This window comes from Oxyura jamaicensis, chromosome 9, assembly GCF_011077185.1.
Source record: "Oxyura jamaicensis isolate SHBP4307 breed ruddy duck chromosome 9, BPBGC_Ojam_1.0, whole genome shotgun sequence".
NCBI lineage: Eukaryota > Metazoa > Chordata > Aves > Anseriformes > Anatidae > Oxyura > Oxyura jamaicensis.
The window spans coordinates 13080521-13099114 of NC_048901.1; the positions used below are offsets into that span (position 1 = coordinate 13080521).

The 18594-nt window shown below is 36.7% G+C and overlaps 1 protein-coding gene across 30 annotated transcripts in view; it reads right to left on the minus strand.

Annotated features, from left to right (window-relative positions):
- Window positions 1–18594, minus strand: part of DLG1 (discs large MAGUK scaffold protein 1) — a 150669-nt gene that overhangs the window by 21124 nt on the left and 110951 nt on the right. For 29 of the 30 annotated variants that reach the window (XM_035334884.1, XM_035334894.1, XM_035334890.1 and 26 more), the window contains 3 exons: window positions 7949–8063; window positions 1647–1823; window positions 928–997 (listed from right to left, as the gene is read on the minus strand). In XM_035334884.1, coding sequence (XP_035190775.1) covers window positions 928–997; window positions 1647–1823; window positions 7949–8063 — 362 coding nt within the window. Of the gene's footprint in view, window positions 1–927; window positions 998–1646; window positions 1824–7948; window positions 8064–8892; window positions 9010–18594 lie in introns of those variants that run through there. The other variant, XM_035334906.1, reaches the window with a different exon arrangement.

The following is an 18594-nucleotide window of genomic DNA, read 5'->3' on the forward strand; positions in this document are numbered from 1 at the left end:
TAGGGGGGCGCAGCCTCACCTAAAATCCAAAGAAAACAAGGCTGTTTTACTATGATGAAATTGTTATAATTTAGGCTACAAGCATTCCTATTGCTACAAAAGCAGTTACCTAGCTTTCTCAGCAGTCATTCCCACTGCCCCAGCACACTTACTGGGGCAAGGTTTACATATTAAGCAATGAACTGCAGCAAGGGATTTGACTACAATTTCTTTTGGACTGTGTTACTTTTCACCTGCATTGGTTACCTTATATGCTTTCAGCACTGACACATCAGTATTTGTAGCAACAGAGAGCAGTGGTGAGAAAAAACAACTGTGAGGTAGAGACTGTTTCTGGCTAGTGATGAGGAAAGACTAGAGTTTCTGGTGGCCTATACAACTGCGCAAAAATTCTTTAAATCTTGTGCATCCACAGTTATAAGAAAGAATTTACTTTATACAGCCTGGGTAACTGTGCACATTAGAAAACCTCTTTTTAATCACAGAGGCTTTGTTCATCAATTTTTTTTTTTAGACACATTTAAAAAAATAACAAAAGAACCATTTTCATTTTTCTGAAATCTGGTAGTAAGCTCCTTCCCAAAAAGAAGACCAAGAGCACAATCCATACCAAAGGACTAAATGGCTTTAAAAGTAGCACTTGCAGTGCTGTTCTAAATGGCATTATTCAATAACTGAATAGCATTTACAAACTCTTGTTACATTACAGTATTAGGAATAGTATGTATTTCTAAGCTAATTCTTTAATTTGCAGGGCTTTGGCAACAGCTTATTATTAAAATTTGCTTTAATTTTCAGAATCATTTTATTTCTATTTGACATTATTTCACCTTTCCACTAAAAATCGAAACAGAGTCTGCATATATAACCCACTGGAAAGTGTTACCATTCACAACACCAGGTGTAATTTGCACTTCATAAACTCACCCCTTTATCTCCTCTCGTCTTGGAATTGAATTTCACTGTCTTTAAACGGGCTCGTTCTTTTTTCTCAACTCTACCAGAAGAGCAGACACAAAGCAGTTAAATTAGCAAAATCCTAGAATCTCAAATTAGTACTTTTCACAATGTAAACATGTAGTGCGCCTTCTGTAGTAAAGATTTTTGTTGCTAATGACCTGTTTGGAAAATGAATGTGTTGGAAAAGCAGAGCATTATTTCTCAACTGATGAGCTGTGAGGGCATTGGAGTATACGGTGATTGAACAGTTTCAGTAAATCCAAGTGTAAAAAGAAAAAGCATATCCCTAAGTGAGTATCTTCAACCATGAGCAAACAGCAGATACTAAGATTTAGACCACCTAATCTCTTATTTGCCAATGCCAAACAGTGTGTCTCAGCTTTGTCCACCCACGAAAGACTTGCCCATTTCCCAGCTTTGGGGTAGAAAGAATTCCAATGCTTTACTTTAAAAAAATATTTTTTAAATAGTTTTTGAAGTATTTTGGAAGATAAACTTTAATGTTTTTCTCAATCTGGAAAATTCTGAACTAAGTCTAATGCTCAGCTGCAGAGTTGCCATTAGCAGCACCATATTACACAAAATTTACTTTGCACCTTCTTATACATAAATAGTGTAATATTAAGCTCACTCATTAGAAAATTTAATAGCAGACATCTAAAAGTCAATACAATATTATGACATACCTGCGTTTGCTTGGGATAACTCCAATTTCATCACTTTCTCCATCTGGAGTTACCTGCCGTGCTTGCCACCATTCATCATCAGAAGCATTAATGACATGGAGAATATCTCCAAATTTGAAGTTCAACCCTTGACTTGGAAGGCCACTATCTTTAGTCTTGTCATAATCAAAAAGAGCTCTGCATTGAAGAAAAATAAATAAATAAACATAGAAAAGGCAGGAAAGAAACAGGGGAAAATGAATAGCACTAAATTTAATTAAGCTGCCTATGTGTTCAGAAATGACTGCATCATTGTGACAGATGTTTAAAAGGAGAATACTGAATAACTCTCCTGAGAATGGTCAGCACAGTATTCAAACACAAACACATTTGTAAGTTTTAATGAATGAGAATAAACTTGGTCCAGAGCAAAATCAGAGTACTTTGCAGAGGGTCCACAAGAAAATGCCCCCTGCAATTCAACAAATACTTTGCGTAGAGCAAGTTACATGTCAGCCTAGGGAAAAAAAGGAAACTGATGAATAGAGCACTGTTGAAAGTTCTGTCATGTACTTTGTTACAACTTACAAATCCGGACTATTTCAGTAAATAAAAGTTACTGTCAATTTCCTGCTCACAGACTTGCAAGAAAAAAGGTTAGAAATATGATCTGAGCAGAACTTGGCCACTGTAGTACTACAAACCAAAAAGATTTAGGTGCATTCTTCTGGAAAATTCCCTACCATTTCAGGGGAATCTAATCCTTTTTGCCAAGGTCAGCCGATTTTCAAACAACAGGCACTATCACTACCTGAACACCAGCTGCAGGCTACAGTTCTATCAACGCTCTCTTTGCCAGCAAGGGTGGTTTATCCAAGCCTGCTGCTATCCATACCCACATTCACTGCTGCTTTGTACTGCTTCCTTCCCCTTCCTTGGTTATGAAAGCAAAATTGCTTAGAAATGAACATGGTACACCATACTGTGGAATAGATAGGTGTTAAAATTAATTCTCCCTGTCGGATCATTTTAAATCTGGATCAGTTCCCTGAGAAACTGACGAGACTTCCAGTATGTTTCTCCCAGCACAATCAAGGGTTTAGTGAGAATGTGAAAATGGAGCCTCTTACTGAAATGAGAGAGATACTCCTAAGCTTATGCCTTATAAAGGACTCTTATTTTACTTTTCAAAAAGGCATATGAACAGATGTAAAGTGAAGTGCCTGTACGACACAGGCCAAAAAAGTCCTCAAGTATTTCATCTGCAAGCTCATACGTTTGTCAGTGATGCACTTCCTAAATGATACCTGTCTCAATTTAGAGACTTCATACCAAGTCCAACACAACCTTAGGAAAGAGCAAATAGATCCTAATGCAGTGATTTAAAATGGTGCCCTTTCTCTTGTACAAATTAGGTTAATTTCTTCTTCCCAAACACTAGTTTTATGTACTTTTTTGTACTAGATTTTTAATGTCTCAGAAATTCTTTTACCTACATAAGTACCTGTAAATTATAAGAGTTTGTTCAACTGCATCTTAGCTTTGTGATTTTTGCCTTTTTAAAGCACTGAGGGTATTTCTTTCTGCTTAAACTGTATTTGCTCATAACCAGTGACAACTTGCTCCATCAGATCAATTCACCTTTAACATAAGGTCATACCCCCTGTATGGAGACTTTGATTGTAGATTAACAATACCATGTATACATTTGTTCAGTGGAAGTTATAATACAAAGAGAAATTTATTTTAAAATAAATTCATTATTTCTGATCAACCAGTACTTTGAACACAGTCCCACAACATTTATTCTACTTTTTTTTTTTATTATTTAATTTAAGTTACAAGTACTAAAAAAAAAAAAAATTAAAGAGAAAGCACCAAGTCCCTATTATTTCACCTCATATAAATTGGAAGCAAAACATCACTAAAATGGTAACTTGGTTCCTTCAGTTAGACAACTACAGAAACTGAAGGCAAGTTGCAAGTTTTATGAATGCTTATGCTTCAAAGCCAAAAACTTAATGTCTGTGCTAATAGCACCAAAATTTCCATCATGTCTTTTACCTGGCTATGCTCATTGCTTTCAGTATGATAGGCTGCTGATCAAGTTTTAGGGAAGCATTTCTTATATTAGGGTACTCTTGCTGAACAAAGCAATCAGGGAATTCCTGTGGCAGCAGAAGCATCCCTCTGTACTATTTTCTGAAATATGATTCAATCTTACCACTTGGGAAAGAAGGCCATCCTATAAAAGAGCTTCTCTTTTTCTCCGAGTTTTTGGGAAAGCTATTTAAAGCTACATGTTTGAAGTATCGGAACAACATAAAGATGACTAATTAAGCTTCTCCTGCAGTTGAGTATAATTTTTAGGCCTGCTACTAACACCAATCTTATTATTCAATGGATCTAATTAATATTTCCTATTGATTTCCAAACCGTGAAGTTTCTTCCACTTGGAGTTGCAATCATTTTCAATCCAAAGAGAAATCAGCACCATTGTTTGAATTCATACTGCATCATGCTGGTTAGAAAAATGCACAGCGGTGAATGCCACGTTCAGATCTGCATTCTACAGACATTGCACACTGATACTTGCCACACAAGATTACAGCAAGTATAGAAAAAGTTTACTCCCTGGCAATATATTATCAAATAAATTTGATGCCATCAAAGAATTTCACTTTTTCATATGCGCTTTTTGAATTTGCAGATGAAGGAGGAGAGCATATAGGTATAGCTCAGACGTAAGAACAGAAAGATTATGAGACAATCTTTCCCCTCTTAAAATAAAGATCAAAAGAAATATAAAGCAGCAATCAGAGAAGGACATTAAATCAGCGCATCGTAATTAGTCAGGGGAGAAAGAATTAGATGTGCAAATTAAGGAGTTAGTTGCTGCTGAACTGCTATATTTATACTGCCCTCCAAGGACTGTTTGTTATATTGCTATTTATCATATATTAAGATGCATGCAATTAAGAAAAATCTGCCATTAAGCTTCAAATTGTATTTTCAGGTAAACACAATAGTCATTTCCTTAATATTTCAAAACACCCCCAAAATGCTGTTTACAGGCAGACTATTTATAAAGAGATCATGTTTCAGTTGTAAGGGGACAAGAACACATCTCGTTTTGTTTGCGACTTTGTTACCATGATTTTGAGATATCACCACAGACCATTATTCTCTGAGTATTTTCTTTTATTTGTTTTCTACAATTGTGGTTGAATGCCTGTAAACATTTTATTGTTGGCTTTACTATTCAATTCAGCTTATGTTATATAACTGGAATTTTAAAGGCACATCAAAAAAAAAACTAATATTACAGAGATTTAGCTTCAGTTAGTAAACCTGTTTTTGAATTGCTTCAATTAAAAGTACAGAATGATGATACCAAAGTGACTTATAATAAGGCATAAGTGGGATAGCCAACACGTTCTGGCAGTATCTAGCAGTATGTTCAGAGTCTTAACACTTATTTCAGTGAGGTCCAAAATTACACTGGAAACTGGAGAGAAAAGATGTGAACCCATCCTGCATGTGTAACCAAGTTGCCTACCAGTCTTTGGCATCTTTTGATGTGATGACAAGAATGGATCTCAAAAACCATAGCAGCACTCTCTGTAGTGGGACGTGGGTGAAGAAGTACTTTTCATGAGGAATATTTGCATTTCAGATTTTTGTTCCAACTTAACAACAAAGATGATTAGTGAGTTTCAAAAACCTTTCTTGGAAATGGAATCACCAGTCTCCACGAGGCTTCTGCCAAGTCTGGAGAAGGCTGCATTTTCTGCAGCTGACAAAGTCAAAAGCCCAACCTCAACCATTCACAAATAACTTCAAGGGAGTAAGAATTACATAAACTGCTTGTCAGAGGCTTAAAATACCAGATGAATATGTGAATATCAATGTAAGTGGCTTAGAATCTATAGCTAGAGCTATAGGCTATAGCTAACCAAGCAAAATAAAAGCGTTTTAAGATTGTTTAAGGCTTAGTTACATGATGAAGGCTACAGTGATAAATATTGTGCTTATGGATATGAAGATCTCACTATAATGCCCATGTGCATACTTACCTGTGGAATAAGACACAGCTAACTGATATCAAGCACTTACCCTTAGTATTTAAGCATTTATCCTTGGAGATTTAAATTATGACCCCAAAAATATTTAAGGCAAACTACAAAAAAAAAAAAATCAAGCCTGGCCTTCCTAGTCTCACTTCATTCAGTAGGTCTTCCGAATAGTTTGATTTCTAATCATATTATTTCCCTCACCAGCTACCCATTTATTAATACTTTGGAAAGAAATAAGGAATAAAACAATTGGTAACACATGCACAGTACACAAAGCTTGCCAAAGGGGAAACATGATTAATATTCTGCAGTCACAATCACTTCATAAACTAAAAAGATTCAAGGCAAAACTCCACAACTACATAAATTCTAAATCTAAGCAGCCTCGCTGCTCTGCCACTCACCCTTCCACCCACCAGGTATACTTCCTTAGACCAGCAGGTTTATATGGTTGTACAGTGTACTAGTGGGAGATAAATCATGTGAAATACCCCATTTTTTTAATAGGTTAAAGTTAATATCACTATTTAAAGCAGCTTACTCTGGGCCTGCACAAACACAGAAGCAGGTCAAGAATGTGCATCTGCGAGAAAAATGGGGACATGGGAAACATAATGATGAAATTACAGAAATCTGGTGTAAGATTAACAAGAGTCACCATGTTAAGAACATTCTTAAAAAATCCCCTTCTGCTGCATTAAAATCCCCCAGACTTCAATAAAATCAACTCTGCTAACATGGGGCAGCTGTAGACTCTTCTCAGAAAGGCCACCTGCAGCCCACCCTGCTACCAAACCCTTGCCATTCTTGCCATGTAAACCCAATGCAACCTGTTGCATTCATTATTTACAGTGACTTTTAATTTTATATATATATATTTGAAGTCTTATATGCCAAAGAACAGAAATTTAAGAAAATGAGGAACAGTAAAATAATAATAATAATAATGATCCCCAGAGGTAATGTTTGGAGCAGTGGTTCACTGCTTACAGTTGAGACTAAACTGTCACCAGCATTTCTTTTGATGGCAATACCAGTAAAAACAGATTCTAAGACTCCTCTCTCCTAAGCTACACCCATTTCGGGAGGACGCTTTATTTCTACAAGAGCACAGTGATCAAGGAACTATGTCAGATTAAATGCATTTAATCTAGCTCATTTTTCTTTTTTTTCTTTTCTTTTTTTTCTTTTTTTTTTTTCCCTCTTTGTGGCCCTGTAACCAGATACCAAGCACAACTGGGAGATGGGAACTATTTGAGGTTGATTTCTAAATGGGAAAATACAATAGTACCTGAGATTCTAGCAGGTAAGCCAGGGAGGTCCTACAACATTTTAAATCAAGTTTAAAGCTAGCACTGTCACTACTGAAGTCTTAACCTGCTCTGCTAAAACGGACTAGCCTCTTCCATGAGGCTACTGCTGGTCCTTACTCAACTCGGAGCTGAGTGAGTTCGTGGAACTCAAAAATCAATTATTTTTTTAATGCAATCCTTTTACCCACATTCAATACTTGAACTATTACAGCTTCTCAGTACATGGCAACTGACAGAGGAGTAAGATAGCACATTACATGAGCTGCATCTTGCCACAATTTCCTGGTGAAACTATTTTCTTAATTATTTCATGCTTTTATATTTTATATTTCCCACTTCCTTTAAGCCACCTTTATGTTTAACTTTGTATGAATAAATTAATGAAGACTACTCAATTTATTCACTTTGGTATATTTGGTGATCACTTGTTTACCATGGAAATTATTCTGTAACAGAATGCTATTCTGATTTCCTAATACAAGCTGAGAATATGACCGAAGCAAGCTGAAGAAAATAAGATGGCCACTTGCCAAAGCTTAAGTTGTGGGAGACTCTAAAATTAAACTCAAGAACTTAACGGGGAGAATGAAGATCTGTGTCATAAAAACTCAAATTGAGTTAAACAAGTTATTAAGTTGTTACTTAGACTTTAAAAGAATACATGTATTTACAGACTGGTCATCATCTCTGAGAGGCAGAACAAAAAGCAAGTAAAAGCACCACTCTTCAAAGTTCTCAGAACTACTACTACTTTTTTTTCAGTTGCATTACATTAATTAAAGTAAGTTAAACTTTGTTTTTAATATATTGCAATCATATAAATATCAAATTGGTAAGTTCAGTAACAAGTAGATTAATGTATAAAAATACATAAATACTGAGTCTACAGAAAAGCAGAAAAACACATCAGTAATGTGGTGAAAAAAATCATTACCTGACATATAGGGATCTCTTCTGGCTGGTTCGCAATGATCCTGATCCTGAACTAATGCTACTGTTCATCATCTGTTCCCGTAAATCATGTATTTTAGCTTCAAAACGGCTGTATTCTGTAAGAAATGGAAGCACTGCTATTAATTTCCCCTATAATCTGGGGACTAACTTACATAAATTTTCAAATCTCAGAAAGCATCTGTTACAGCTTTGTTAATGCAAGAAAACACTACCAAAAACCAATGTTTTTATTAAGCACTATGTTTTGTAATTAAAAGCTACATAATGGTTTACATTTATCAAATGAAATAAAATTTTAAATAATCATGATGACACAAAGCAAATAAACAGAAGCAAACATCCATTATACTTAAAGATTTAATATAGTTTACAGCAACCAGTACATTCCTAATTAAAACAAACAGTTCTGCTAACAATCATTTTGTAGTAATAAAAACACTGATATAAATTTTACCCAATGACCAAAATAAAACTTCAGAACATACATCTGAAATGCATATATTTATAAACAAAACTATATATCGTAAGTGCTAAGATGTAGGAATTACAAGTGTCTGAAAAGCTGGAATTGAACAGATGCTTTAATACTACTGGACTTAAATTAGACACAGAATTTAGCACTACAAGGTGGGGAACACACAAAGCATTTCTGAATTAGCCAATGTTCCCATGGGAGCTCAAGAAAGGAAAAAAAAATCCAGAATTCTGGCATGAATCTCGATCCACTTATAAACAGCATTAAGACACTCAAAGTCCCTCTATATAATTATGTACAATGTTAATCCTGGAAAAACGGATTGTGTTCTTAAGTAGCACTATGCACTAATAAAACTAAGCTAAATGCATATGATTTATCTATGAAGGCAGACAGTAAAATAGGAACAGCTTCTTCAGGACAACCCAATCCTGAAGCAAGGTACTTACGTGTTGTCAGTATAAAATAAGAACTCAAAACAAGTTTTTCCTTCAGTTGAACAGTTTGGACTCCAGGATCAACAGATCCACTGCTAAAACCTTTCTAGTTAAAGGAAACGCGCTACAGCCACCACCTTCGCCAGCCCACGTGATGCAAGATTACAACGAGTCAACACTGGGAGAGCCAGGGTGTGTGCGGCAAGCAGCTGCTGAACTGCCTCATTTGTGCTCTGCTCCCTAGCTGCACCCTCATTCCCTGGGGGCATCAAATTTACTCAAGACACACACGACTGATAATGAGAGCTCGAAAAATGCAAAAAATCTTGAGGAAATCTCTCAACTGCAGTTCCTTCAACTTAAGTCATGTTAAATGCCATGAACAATTTATCATTTTGCATTCTGTAGGGACTTCTCCCCGCACACTCATCAGATAACGAGCGCCAAGACTTACAGATTAACCAAGAGAAGAAGAAGAATATTAAGTTAGAGAAGAACATTGTGAAATGTTTTCTGGTATACCAGTTCATTCATCCAGGTAACTATAACACTGATATTCTACCAATAGCAACCAGAATTAGCCCTGTGCAGATTACAGACAGTAAGAACAGACACTTGAATAATCTTGACTCCTGTCCTTTAAAACCCAAAGCTAGCAGCTTTTAAGATAGTGTCCTGATTTTTGAAACAGCATCTAGTGCCTTTGTATGAACAAAGTCCAGATCAAATAATTTACCAGCCCTAACTCCCTTACTGAACTAAAGACGTTGCGTGACAAGAAACAAAAACATGATTTCCACCCTACTGTTGTTATTATTAATTGCAAAAGAATTCAAGATGACTGAATGGCTACCCAAGAGGAATGTGACAAAACGACAATTTTTAGAAAGCAACATCCCTCAGGGGAAGGATGCAGACACAGAGAGAATGGCCAACTCCTGCTGTGCCAGTGCTGCACCGCATGGCCGTGGGTAAGGCACCTTGTTTTTCTGTGCCTTCCCCTGCCTCACTGCTTCTGGCCTTATCTATTTAGACTGTAAAACCTAGACAGTCTCTTTTTGTGAGGAATAATCTAAATAAGATTTCAGACAGTAGCCACATATCTTCAGTTCATTTATATGAATGTACGGGTTCATATTAAACTCCTGTTTAACAGGTGCTGTCTCCCTTTCACAGCTGAAAATTGTGTAACTGACTTCAATGGGAACAGACGCCTTTTACAGGAACAGCTAGGGAGCGAGCTCTTTGCTTATCAGGAGACAGATACCAAAATTCACACATTTGTTCACGTAGGAACAAAACCGAGACAAGCCAATTTTTTTTTCACACAACTCGAGACATTGAAGATAGGGGAGGGCGAACAAAAAAAAAAAAAAAAAAAAAGAATCATTTCCTTCTTTTCTTTAGTCTCTCTCCCCACACAAGATGGAACATTTCAGAACAGCCACAAAGCCAACTAACAAGAAAAGGGAGAATATGGTGCTCGTCCTTATGAGACTGAATGACTGAATGTTGCCTAGGTAAGATTTTCTGACATCCTAAAGAATCACTTAAGTACACTGTGAATAGATTTTTCATTGTTGTTGTTTTTAACCTGTCAATTCATGGAAAATTAATTCAAACCACTGCATCACAAAGGAAATATAACCTTTTAAACACACTGCTATTTATTGACTAAAACATAGCTTACCCTCCAAATATTTAGTTGCTCCAGGTAAAACACCAGATAAACTAATAGGGCAGACCATACTTAGGGTTAACTCCATACTCCTAGGACAGCTGGCATCATAGAAAAAAAAAATCACTCTGCAGCAGATATTCTCCTCAATTCCTCGCATGTTCACCTACGCACGTTTCTGCACTTGTCCTTTTATTAACTTTGTTGTTCTTGCTGATCACAAAAGAATACATAATCCATGGGACTATCACGGAGCTCATTTTGGAGAGTGCAGCTAGCCAGATGGTTTGCGCTTTACTCTGGTACTCAGCAGAGCAGAATTTAATTCACTGCAGGGACTTTTGTTCCTCTGATGCTGGCCATGGCACTGCATTTTCCTTCTGGTTTTTCCAGATTCCCATTAGGAAAACCATACTAATTCTATAAAGGCTCTTAAGCAGCACATATCACTGCAGCTCTGAATGTGTTCCACTGTGTAGTAAGTGACACCGCTAACAACTGACAACATCCATCCCTCTTCCCCCGTCCTCTCTAAGGGCAATACAGATACTTCTGTGTCTGTAGAGATGCTTGTTTTAAATGTATACAGTTCTGTCTGATAAAGTAGTCACTGTCAGAAGGGTGTGTCTTGAACCTGGGACCAAAGGCAGATGCTCTAGAAAGGTTCTTTGGCTCCTGCAAAAATTCATTTCAGTCCCAGGCTGGCCACCAAGGAAGCTCTATCAAGTGCATGCAACTAAATTTGCAATTGTTTTAAAAATAAATAAATAAATAAATAAACACATCACACTTGTGATCTTTTGAGTCTTTTACACCTGGTTCTTCATGAAAGATTAAATCTCTAAACTTCCAACACACTAAAAGAAGGGTATAGCAGGTATTTCTAACATGTGAGATTATATTTTTTTCTACCCTTCATGAAAGCAAAGTAAGCATGGAAATAATAGATAATCCAAGCATCGTCTTGTGCTGCAGCCTGTTCAGTACTGAAAATACCTGCAGTTACTTGCAATATCTACTGGAAAATACAAATTTCTTTTAAATTGTCACCTTTCAACTGCTGAAAAAAGTCTCCACCCATATAACATATGCAAGACAGTTAGAAAGGGAGGCTATTCTCTACTATTGCTTAATTCTGCTTTATCTTATGTATTATCTGCAGGTTGCTGCACTTGCAGTTTTCTAGAATAATCTAACCTTACTCATCAAAACTGCTGGGAAATAAGTGCTGAATACGTGACAGGGACATCTGTAGGACTAAGGAGGAGAACAATTTCTACAGAGAGGCTCTGGCTATACCAATAAAGCTAAAAAGGAAAAAAATAAAAAGAAAAAAAAGGGCTGGGACTGAGAAGGGTCTGTGTTGCATATTTCGGAAAAACTTAAACACTGTGCAGATGGCATCTGTTGTGTTCTTCTGACATAGGGCAAGCTAAAAATTTGTATTCGTCTTACAGAAGGCTTCGGGGGAAACAGGATAAAATACTTCATATAAAATCTTTGAGCTTGGAACTGAAAAGTAGACAGGATTCTGTTCTTTAAACTCCTGGGAAGTTTGATATTAAATACAGTGATACTGAAAGTAATGCCAGTGACAGAAAATAAGACAACAGCAAAATGGCTGATAGCCACAGTAAAACAGTATCAGCTTGGTACCAAAAAGATCTGTACCCTGTTGAGAACTGGGTAACATTGTCCAGGCTTTGTTCAACCTGGGTATGATAAAGCAAAGTGTGAGGTCTGCTAATCTGTCCAGGAGAGGTTATGTCTCTAACTCCATGATTGGAAGAGTTGGATATCAACTGTCTTTAGCACCTTTGATCTCTTAGGAAAGAGAGGGTAACTGATGCCGTCTCCACAGAAAAGTAATCCCAGGACAGCAGTCAGAAGACTGGCCCCAGTTGCTCTGTCCTTCATGCTCTGCAAGAGGGGAATCTATCAATAACCAACAGCTGGTATTCCACATACTGGAATTTGTATGTGAGATGTGCGTGCATCAACTGTGATATGTACAAAACATAATTTTGTTTCATTACTAAAGGACCAGAAAAAAACACCTGTTTTTTTTGTTTTGTTTTGTTTTGTTTTTTGGGGGGGGGGTTCATCAATCCCTGAAATAATACATTACTATTTATTAAACAAAAAATATGCAAACCAATTGCAGAGAAGTAATACCACATTTACACTAATGAAAGACTTCATATAATGCGTATACCAGACACAGATGATTTATTAAGAAACTCCTTAGCTAAAAAACATACAAGTAAAATTACTGGATGAAACCAAAGGGATCATCTTAACTCAGCACTTGTGTCTCTTACTAACCAAGCACAAATATGTAGGGCTTATGAGAACAAGGTAAGAAGAGTGATATCTTGCCCTCAAGATTAGGAAATCCTGGAAGATTCCTCTGGTCTCCAGCCCCCAAAGATATTTTGCCTAGAAAACTGCAACATTTTCAACATCAACATTTACTTTAAAAAAATCAAAACTTCAGAGAAAGGGTCTGAGCACTCTAACTCTCCTGGACAGCCCATCTGGTGAGCAACAAGACGACAGGGATAAACAGATACATGGTGAATATCTATACAGGCGGGGGAAAAGGGTGGTGGTGGTGGTGGCCAAGAGGCTACAGGGACAATTCATTTGGTCTGCAACACACATTCTAGCAAAGAGGAATAAAAGAACAGACTACTACAGGGGATGGAAGACTCCATAAATAGTACAGAAGGAAAAGCAATTCTTGAAAGCATGGATGTGTGTAGAGGGAACAGATGGTAGCACAGCACTGAGAAGTATAGATTCCAACATATACTGAACCCATTAAGAGCTGAAAAAGTTCACTTTAATTAAAAAAAGTATGCCCCTTGCATTTCGCTTACCATCTGTCTGTGGAAAGCCCTCCTTTAGTGGGCCCCATCAGATCTGTCAAGGCAGGAATCTGCTGAGAATTTTGTATTTTTTTTTTCCTCTGCACTCTCAGAATACTCATAATTTTCCTTTATCACTGCCTGCCAACACACTGAGAAATGGAGCCTGACAGTAAGTTAGGACAGCCACCACACTGACCTTGTACTGACCTTCTGTTTGTTTGCAGTTCTAAGTTTTTGAGGCACGACTGGCACAGTGGAGTGAAGTTATATTTTTGAGCTCTAGTAATGAACTATCATCATCTCTTGATTATCTACACTGGTATTCAATAAATTCATAGACACTATTCATGTTTTGCCTATCTGTTCTTGTTACAGACTGCAGTAAGAATGACAATTAGTAAAAGACACTATGGAGTATACCTGTTTACTTCAACTACTCAAAAATATTTGTGAAGAAGTTGCATATTAAAATACACAGACATTAAAACATCATAAATCATTTTGGGAGAGATGATATTATGCAGCAATGCTAGTCTTTTTATATTAACTTGAAACAAGAGAGACCACACTGCATTTCAAGTGCTGTTGGTAGCTTTCATACAGTCTGAGGCTTGAGGAGCTTGAACCTCATTAATGAAAGTCTAGGCCACAGAATTTCAAAACAGACAACTAAATACCAATGCATCTTTTTAAAGAACTCTTTCCACAGAAGCTGCACAATTTGGAATGTCACTGCCACTGCTTAAGTGAATTTACCAAAAAGGTTGAAGGTTTAACACACATTTACAACTTGTAGAAGGATGAACTGTTCCTTAAGAAAGACTAACAATTTTATTTACTGTATTAAAGAGCAGAAGTGAAGTTTTAAAGGATTAAAACGTAAGTAAGCCTCTTTACAGTGTTACCTATCAGGACTATTTATAGCAGAAACCTCCTTCTAATCTTAATGCGACAGATTTTAAAGGTACTTTAATTGACTCATCTGGATTACTCAAATCAGTAAAGCCGTATACAAAACAAATGGAAAGAAAAGGACTGGATGACTAGAGATCACATACCCCAAAACAGGGTAAAATATTATGTTTTTTTGTTATTATTTTAAAATATATTTTTCAGTTTGTGAAATTGAGACATGATGAAACATCTTTGGTTACAACAATTTGTATTACTCCACTGTCAGGTGGACTTTTGCAAATACAATACTTGTATTTCAAGACAAATGTTTAGGAAAATTCTTAGCTTACACAAAAGTGCTACCTTTTCCCAGAAATTCATTATTCTATTTTAAATGCCACTAGAAAACAGTACATAGATGAAGTGTCACAAACAGAAAAATTGGCTCAATACTGGGCATTGAAAGGTAAGCTCCGAAGAATTTTCTTTTGACTCATTTGCTTTACAGACACAAGAGAATAAAAAACCACTAAGTTTTCATAGTTTATTCTTATTTTTAGTAGATGTATACATTCTTTCAAAACAAACAATACATGAAAATCCACCTTAAAAATGGCTAACAAGGTATCAAGAGCTTGGATCCAAATAATGAATCTTAAATACATTTTGCAATGGTCCACAAAGAATCTCTTAAATTTCCTTAAATAAAATTCAAGGAAGATGTGTTTATTAGCAACTGGTGTCTTATACATTTTCAGAAAATCTAACCTTCCAGAAATTCTGAATTTTGAGGTAACCCTGTATTATTATGTTATCCTCAAAACAAACAAGTGTTTCAGATGACCTTATAACTGGATTGGACGTAACAACAGAAGAGGAGGTGTCCACATGAAATGGGACAAAGAGGAAAAACAGAGCCCTCCAAAGGCCGTGTATCTCTGGACAGTCCTATACTCCCCCCTTGCTGCTCTTCTCCTCACTACATTCCATTCAAGCACTCAGATGCATGTTCTTTTATCACTGCTATGTAGCATGATCGTAATAGTGACCATCTCTGAATTGGCACACATAAGCGATACACATAAATCTGAATGGCTTAGAGCACTTTTTACTTGCCATCCTACCTCTGTGGAGAATGCAAAGAAGCTACAGAAAAAGGGAGAATGTATTGTGGCACTGAGGTCTCTGCAGAGCCAGGGGACAACAGGAAAATGTAATGGCTCAGAAACCTCTACAAATGAGAAGGGCTCATCAAAAAGCTTTTGTGTACTGGAGCAATGTCACATTCTTTGAAACTGCTACAGGTTCACTTCCAGTGGAACTCACAGCCATGTTCTCCTACCCCAAGTCCAGTAACCAGCATTTGCTAAACTGTTGTCTAACTGGATTTGGAGAGACTGGGCTATGGATAATTCAGCTCTTTCAATGGTGAGGGTTTAGTCATTTATTTATTAAAAACAGGCTACTCAGGCTTTTTTATGGAAGAACTGCTTGCAAAGGTTTGTGTTTTTTTTGTTGTTGTTGTTATCCCCCCCTCCCCCAAGAAACCACAGCAGAAAAACAAGAGGGGCATTTCTGATAGAGCTAAAGTTGCAGGATGTTACAACATGAATTAACATTTCCCACCACATCTGTGAACATACAAACTGTCACATACAGTTACAGGGAATGAAGTGAGCTGGTCCTAAGTGTCTTCCAAATGCTCCTATCATACTGAATATATTTATCCAGTTTTAATGAGCACTGATGGATGTCTAGAATCTCCTTGATCTGCCCTAGCTGTCAGCATCTTTTACTGAACTCCTGCTGCAACCAAATATAAATAACACACACATGCAATGCAAGCAGTTATAGCTGATGTGCTTCATTTTATGACGACATTTGAGAAATGAATGAAGAACAATAATGTTATGAACTGTTCAAATTAATGCTTTTTAACCTTTTCTTGAATGACATAATCAAAAATTGGAGCTATACAAACATCATTTTCCAACTCAACTGAATCAAGTGAGGGGAAAAGGAGACTATTAGTACTATAATTTAGGAAATCTGAAGATTCTCAGAAAACTTAGGCATTTTTATCAAATACAGAGTATGGCCAGGATTATATTCTCTACTTGGAAAGTCAAATCTGAACCAGACTGCTTTCCTATGGTAATAAATCAATATAAACCTTTAAGGAAATACTCTCTTCTCCAATCCCTAAGCTATTAACAGTGAGTATCTGATTCAAATTACTTCCTACACCAGACCTGAAAGAAGCAGACAGCTGGAGTTTCATTCAACCTCTTTCAACAAGTAAGAAAAAGGCAGAGATGCCAAAGTCAGATATTAGTAGCTAGAGTTCTGTGAGGTAGGTTGGCCGTATGTCAATTCAGTTTGCTTCCAAACTACAAGGAACCACAGTCTCCAAGATACACTTTTCTTTTGTGGTGTACTTCAAAAGGGTAAGGTAAAACCTAATAGGCTTCCATCATCTTCACTCCAAATGTAAACTTAAAGTACTATTTCAGAGATAAAGACAGGCATGTGAACCAAACAATTAAAAAAAAAAAAAAAAAAAAAAACTTTCTCTGAATGTCAGATGTCTGACTATAACCTAAGATGCTCCAAGAAACTTCTCCCACATCCACCCTCTCAAATGGGCCCTATAATTCTCAGAACTCCACACTCACTGAAGCATTCACAACAACACTGCATGCAGTTGATCTGCACTAATCGTGAAGAAGTAAGTACAGCTCTAGGTTTGAAGCCTGCAAGTGACAGTTGAGAAATTTCTAAGAAAGGCAAGCGTATGTTGCTTTAGGCAAACCTCTGTGCAATGACTCAAAATTCCATCAGTCAAGCACCTCAAAACATGTTTCAAGAAAATGAGTTATCTCCTTGGACAAGCAGTAATGAAGAAAGCTGTTTTTTTTTTTTTTTTTTTTTTTTTTTTTTTCCAATGCAGAAAGAACAAGATGCATCCAAAATACTTATTTCTTTTTTGGGAAAGAGTTCCAACTTCCAGAGTATGAAAGGATCCCTTGGTTATATAAGCATGAGTACCAGAAAAAAAGAACTGTAAAACTGCTTCTTTTAAATGAAGTCTGGATACCTTTTTTGGCAAGAAAGAAAAAGTGCTTGTCTCTTGGGATATGTTCTACAAGAGAAAAATTTGTTCTGCTACTAGGAACCACATCTCAAAATATCTTTCTGGCAGAAGAAACAGTGGCCAAAAACACACTCTTTGTACAAAAAAAGTGGCCAGATGCTCAAAAGGATGACCCACAGGCAAATAAAAAGCACAAGCTTTATTTTTTACAAAGGTGAGGGACTCTTATGTTTGGACCAAGAAAGGGTAACAATTTCACTCACCTGTGAGAACACTGAAAAAATAATAAAGGATAGGCCAAATGCATATCAACAGAAATATTTGACGATTATGACACAAAGCCTAAGCAAATATTCTAGAACAAATGCTGATCAATCCTGGAACAGAACAATCTACAGGTTCAATACGTGAACAGGATGCACATCCTCGCAAGACAATACAGGCATTGACCATATGGGCTGGCTGCAGGTATTTGACCATGAAGCAGACACAAACAAAGCAGTTGGCCTCATTACTGAGAGTTCCTGGGTTGGCTGAGATATGATATGATGTTGATGCAGGCGGTGGTGAGGGAGATGTGAAAACTAACACTTCAAAGACTCAGTGAGGACCGGATATGACAAACATGTGGAAGAAGAGAAAAAAATGAAGAGAAGTATGCTGCAATCAGCTACCTAACAACTTCTGATGAAGGCAGCAGTCCTGCTTAACGTCCAGCCCTGATAAACACTTACACTTACCCCTTGCCAGGACTGTTAAGGAAAAGGTTTAAGCAGACAAAGTCACTGTAAACAAGATTTAGTGGGACGTTATCCAAATTAGTAAAATTGTAGAAAGTTGTTGATCATCATAGTTCACAATGAGACAGCAAGAAAATCTTTTTATACACATAACAATAATATACAATGTCACAGACTCAAGGTATGCATAACATTTTAGACTACTGAATTTTTAAAGTCTCAAATAGGCAAAGACATTCGAAGCTTGCTACAGAAATACAAGAGGACAAATATGTGCATTAGGATGAGGTGATATTACTTGATTTCTGAAGAACCCACAAGGATGGTTATTAACCATTCACTGCAGTCTAATCCAGATCAGAAGAAACTGCTGGATAAATAGAAATACCAGCATAGTATGAAACGGAGGAATGAAAACCTGAGTTCTTCAGGTAA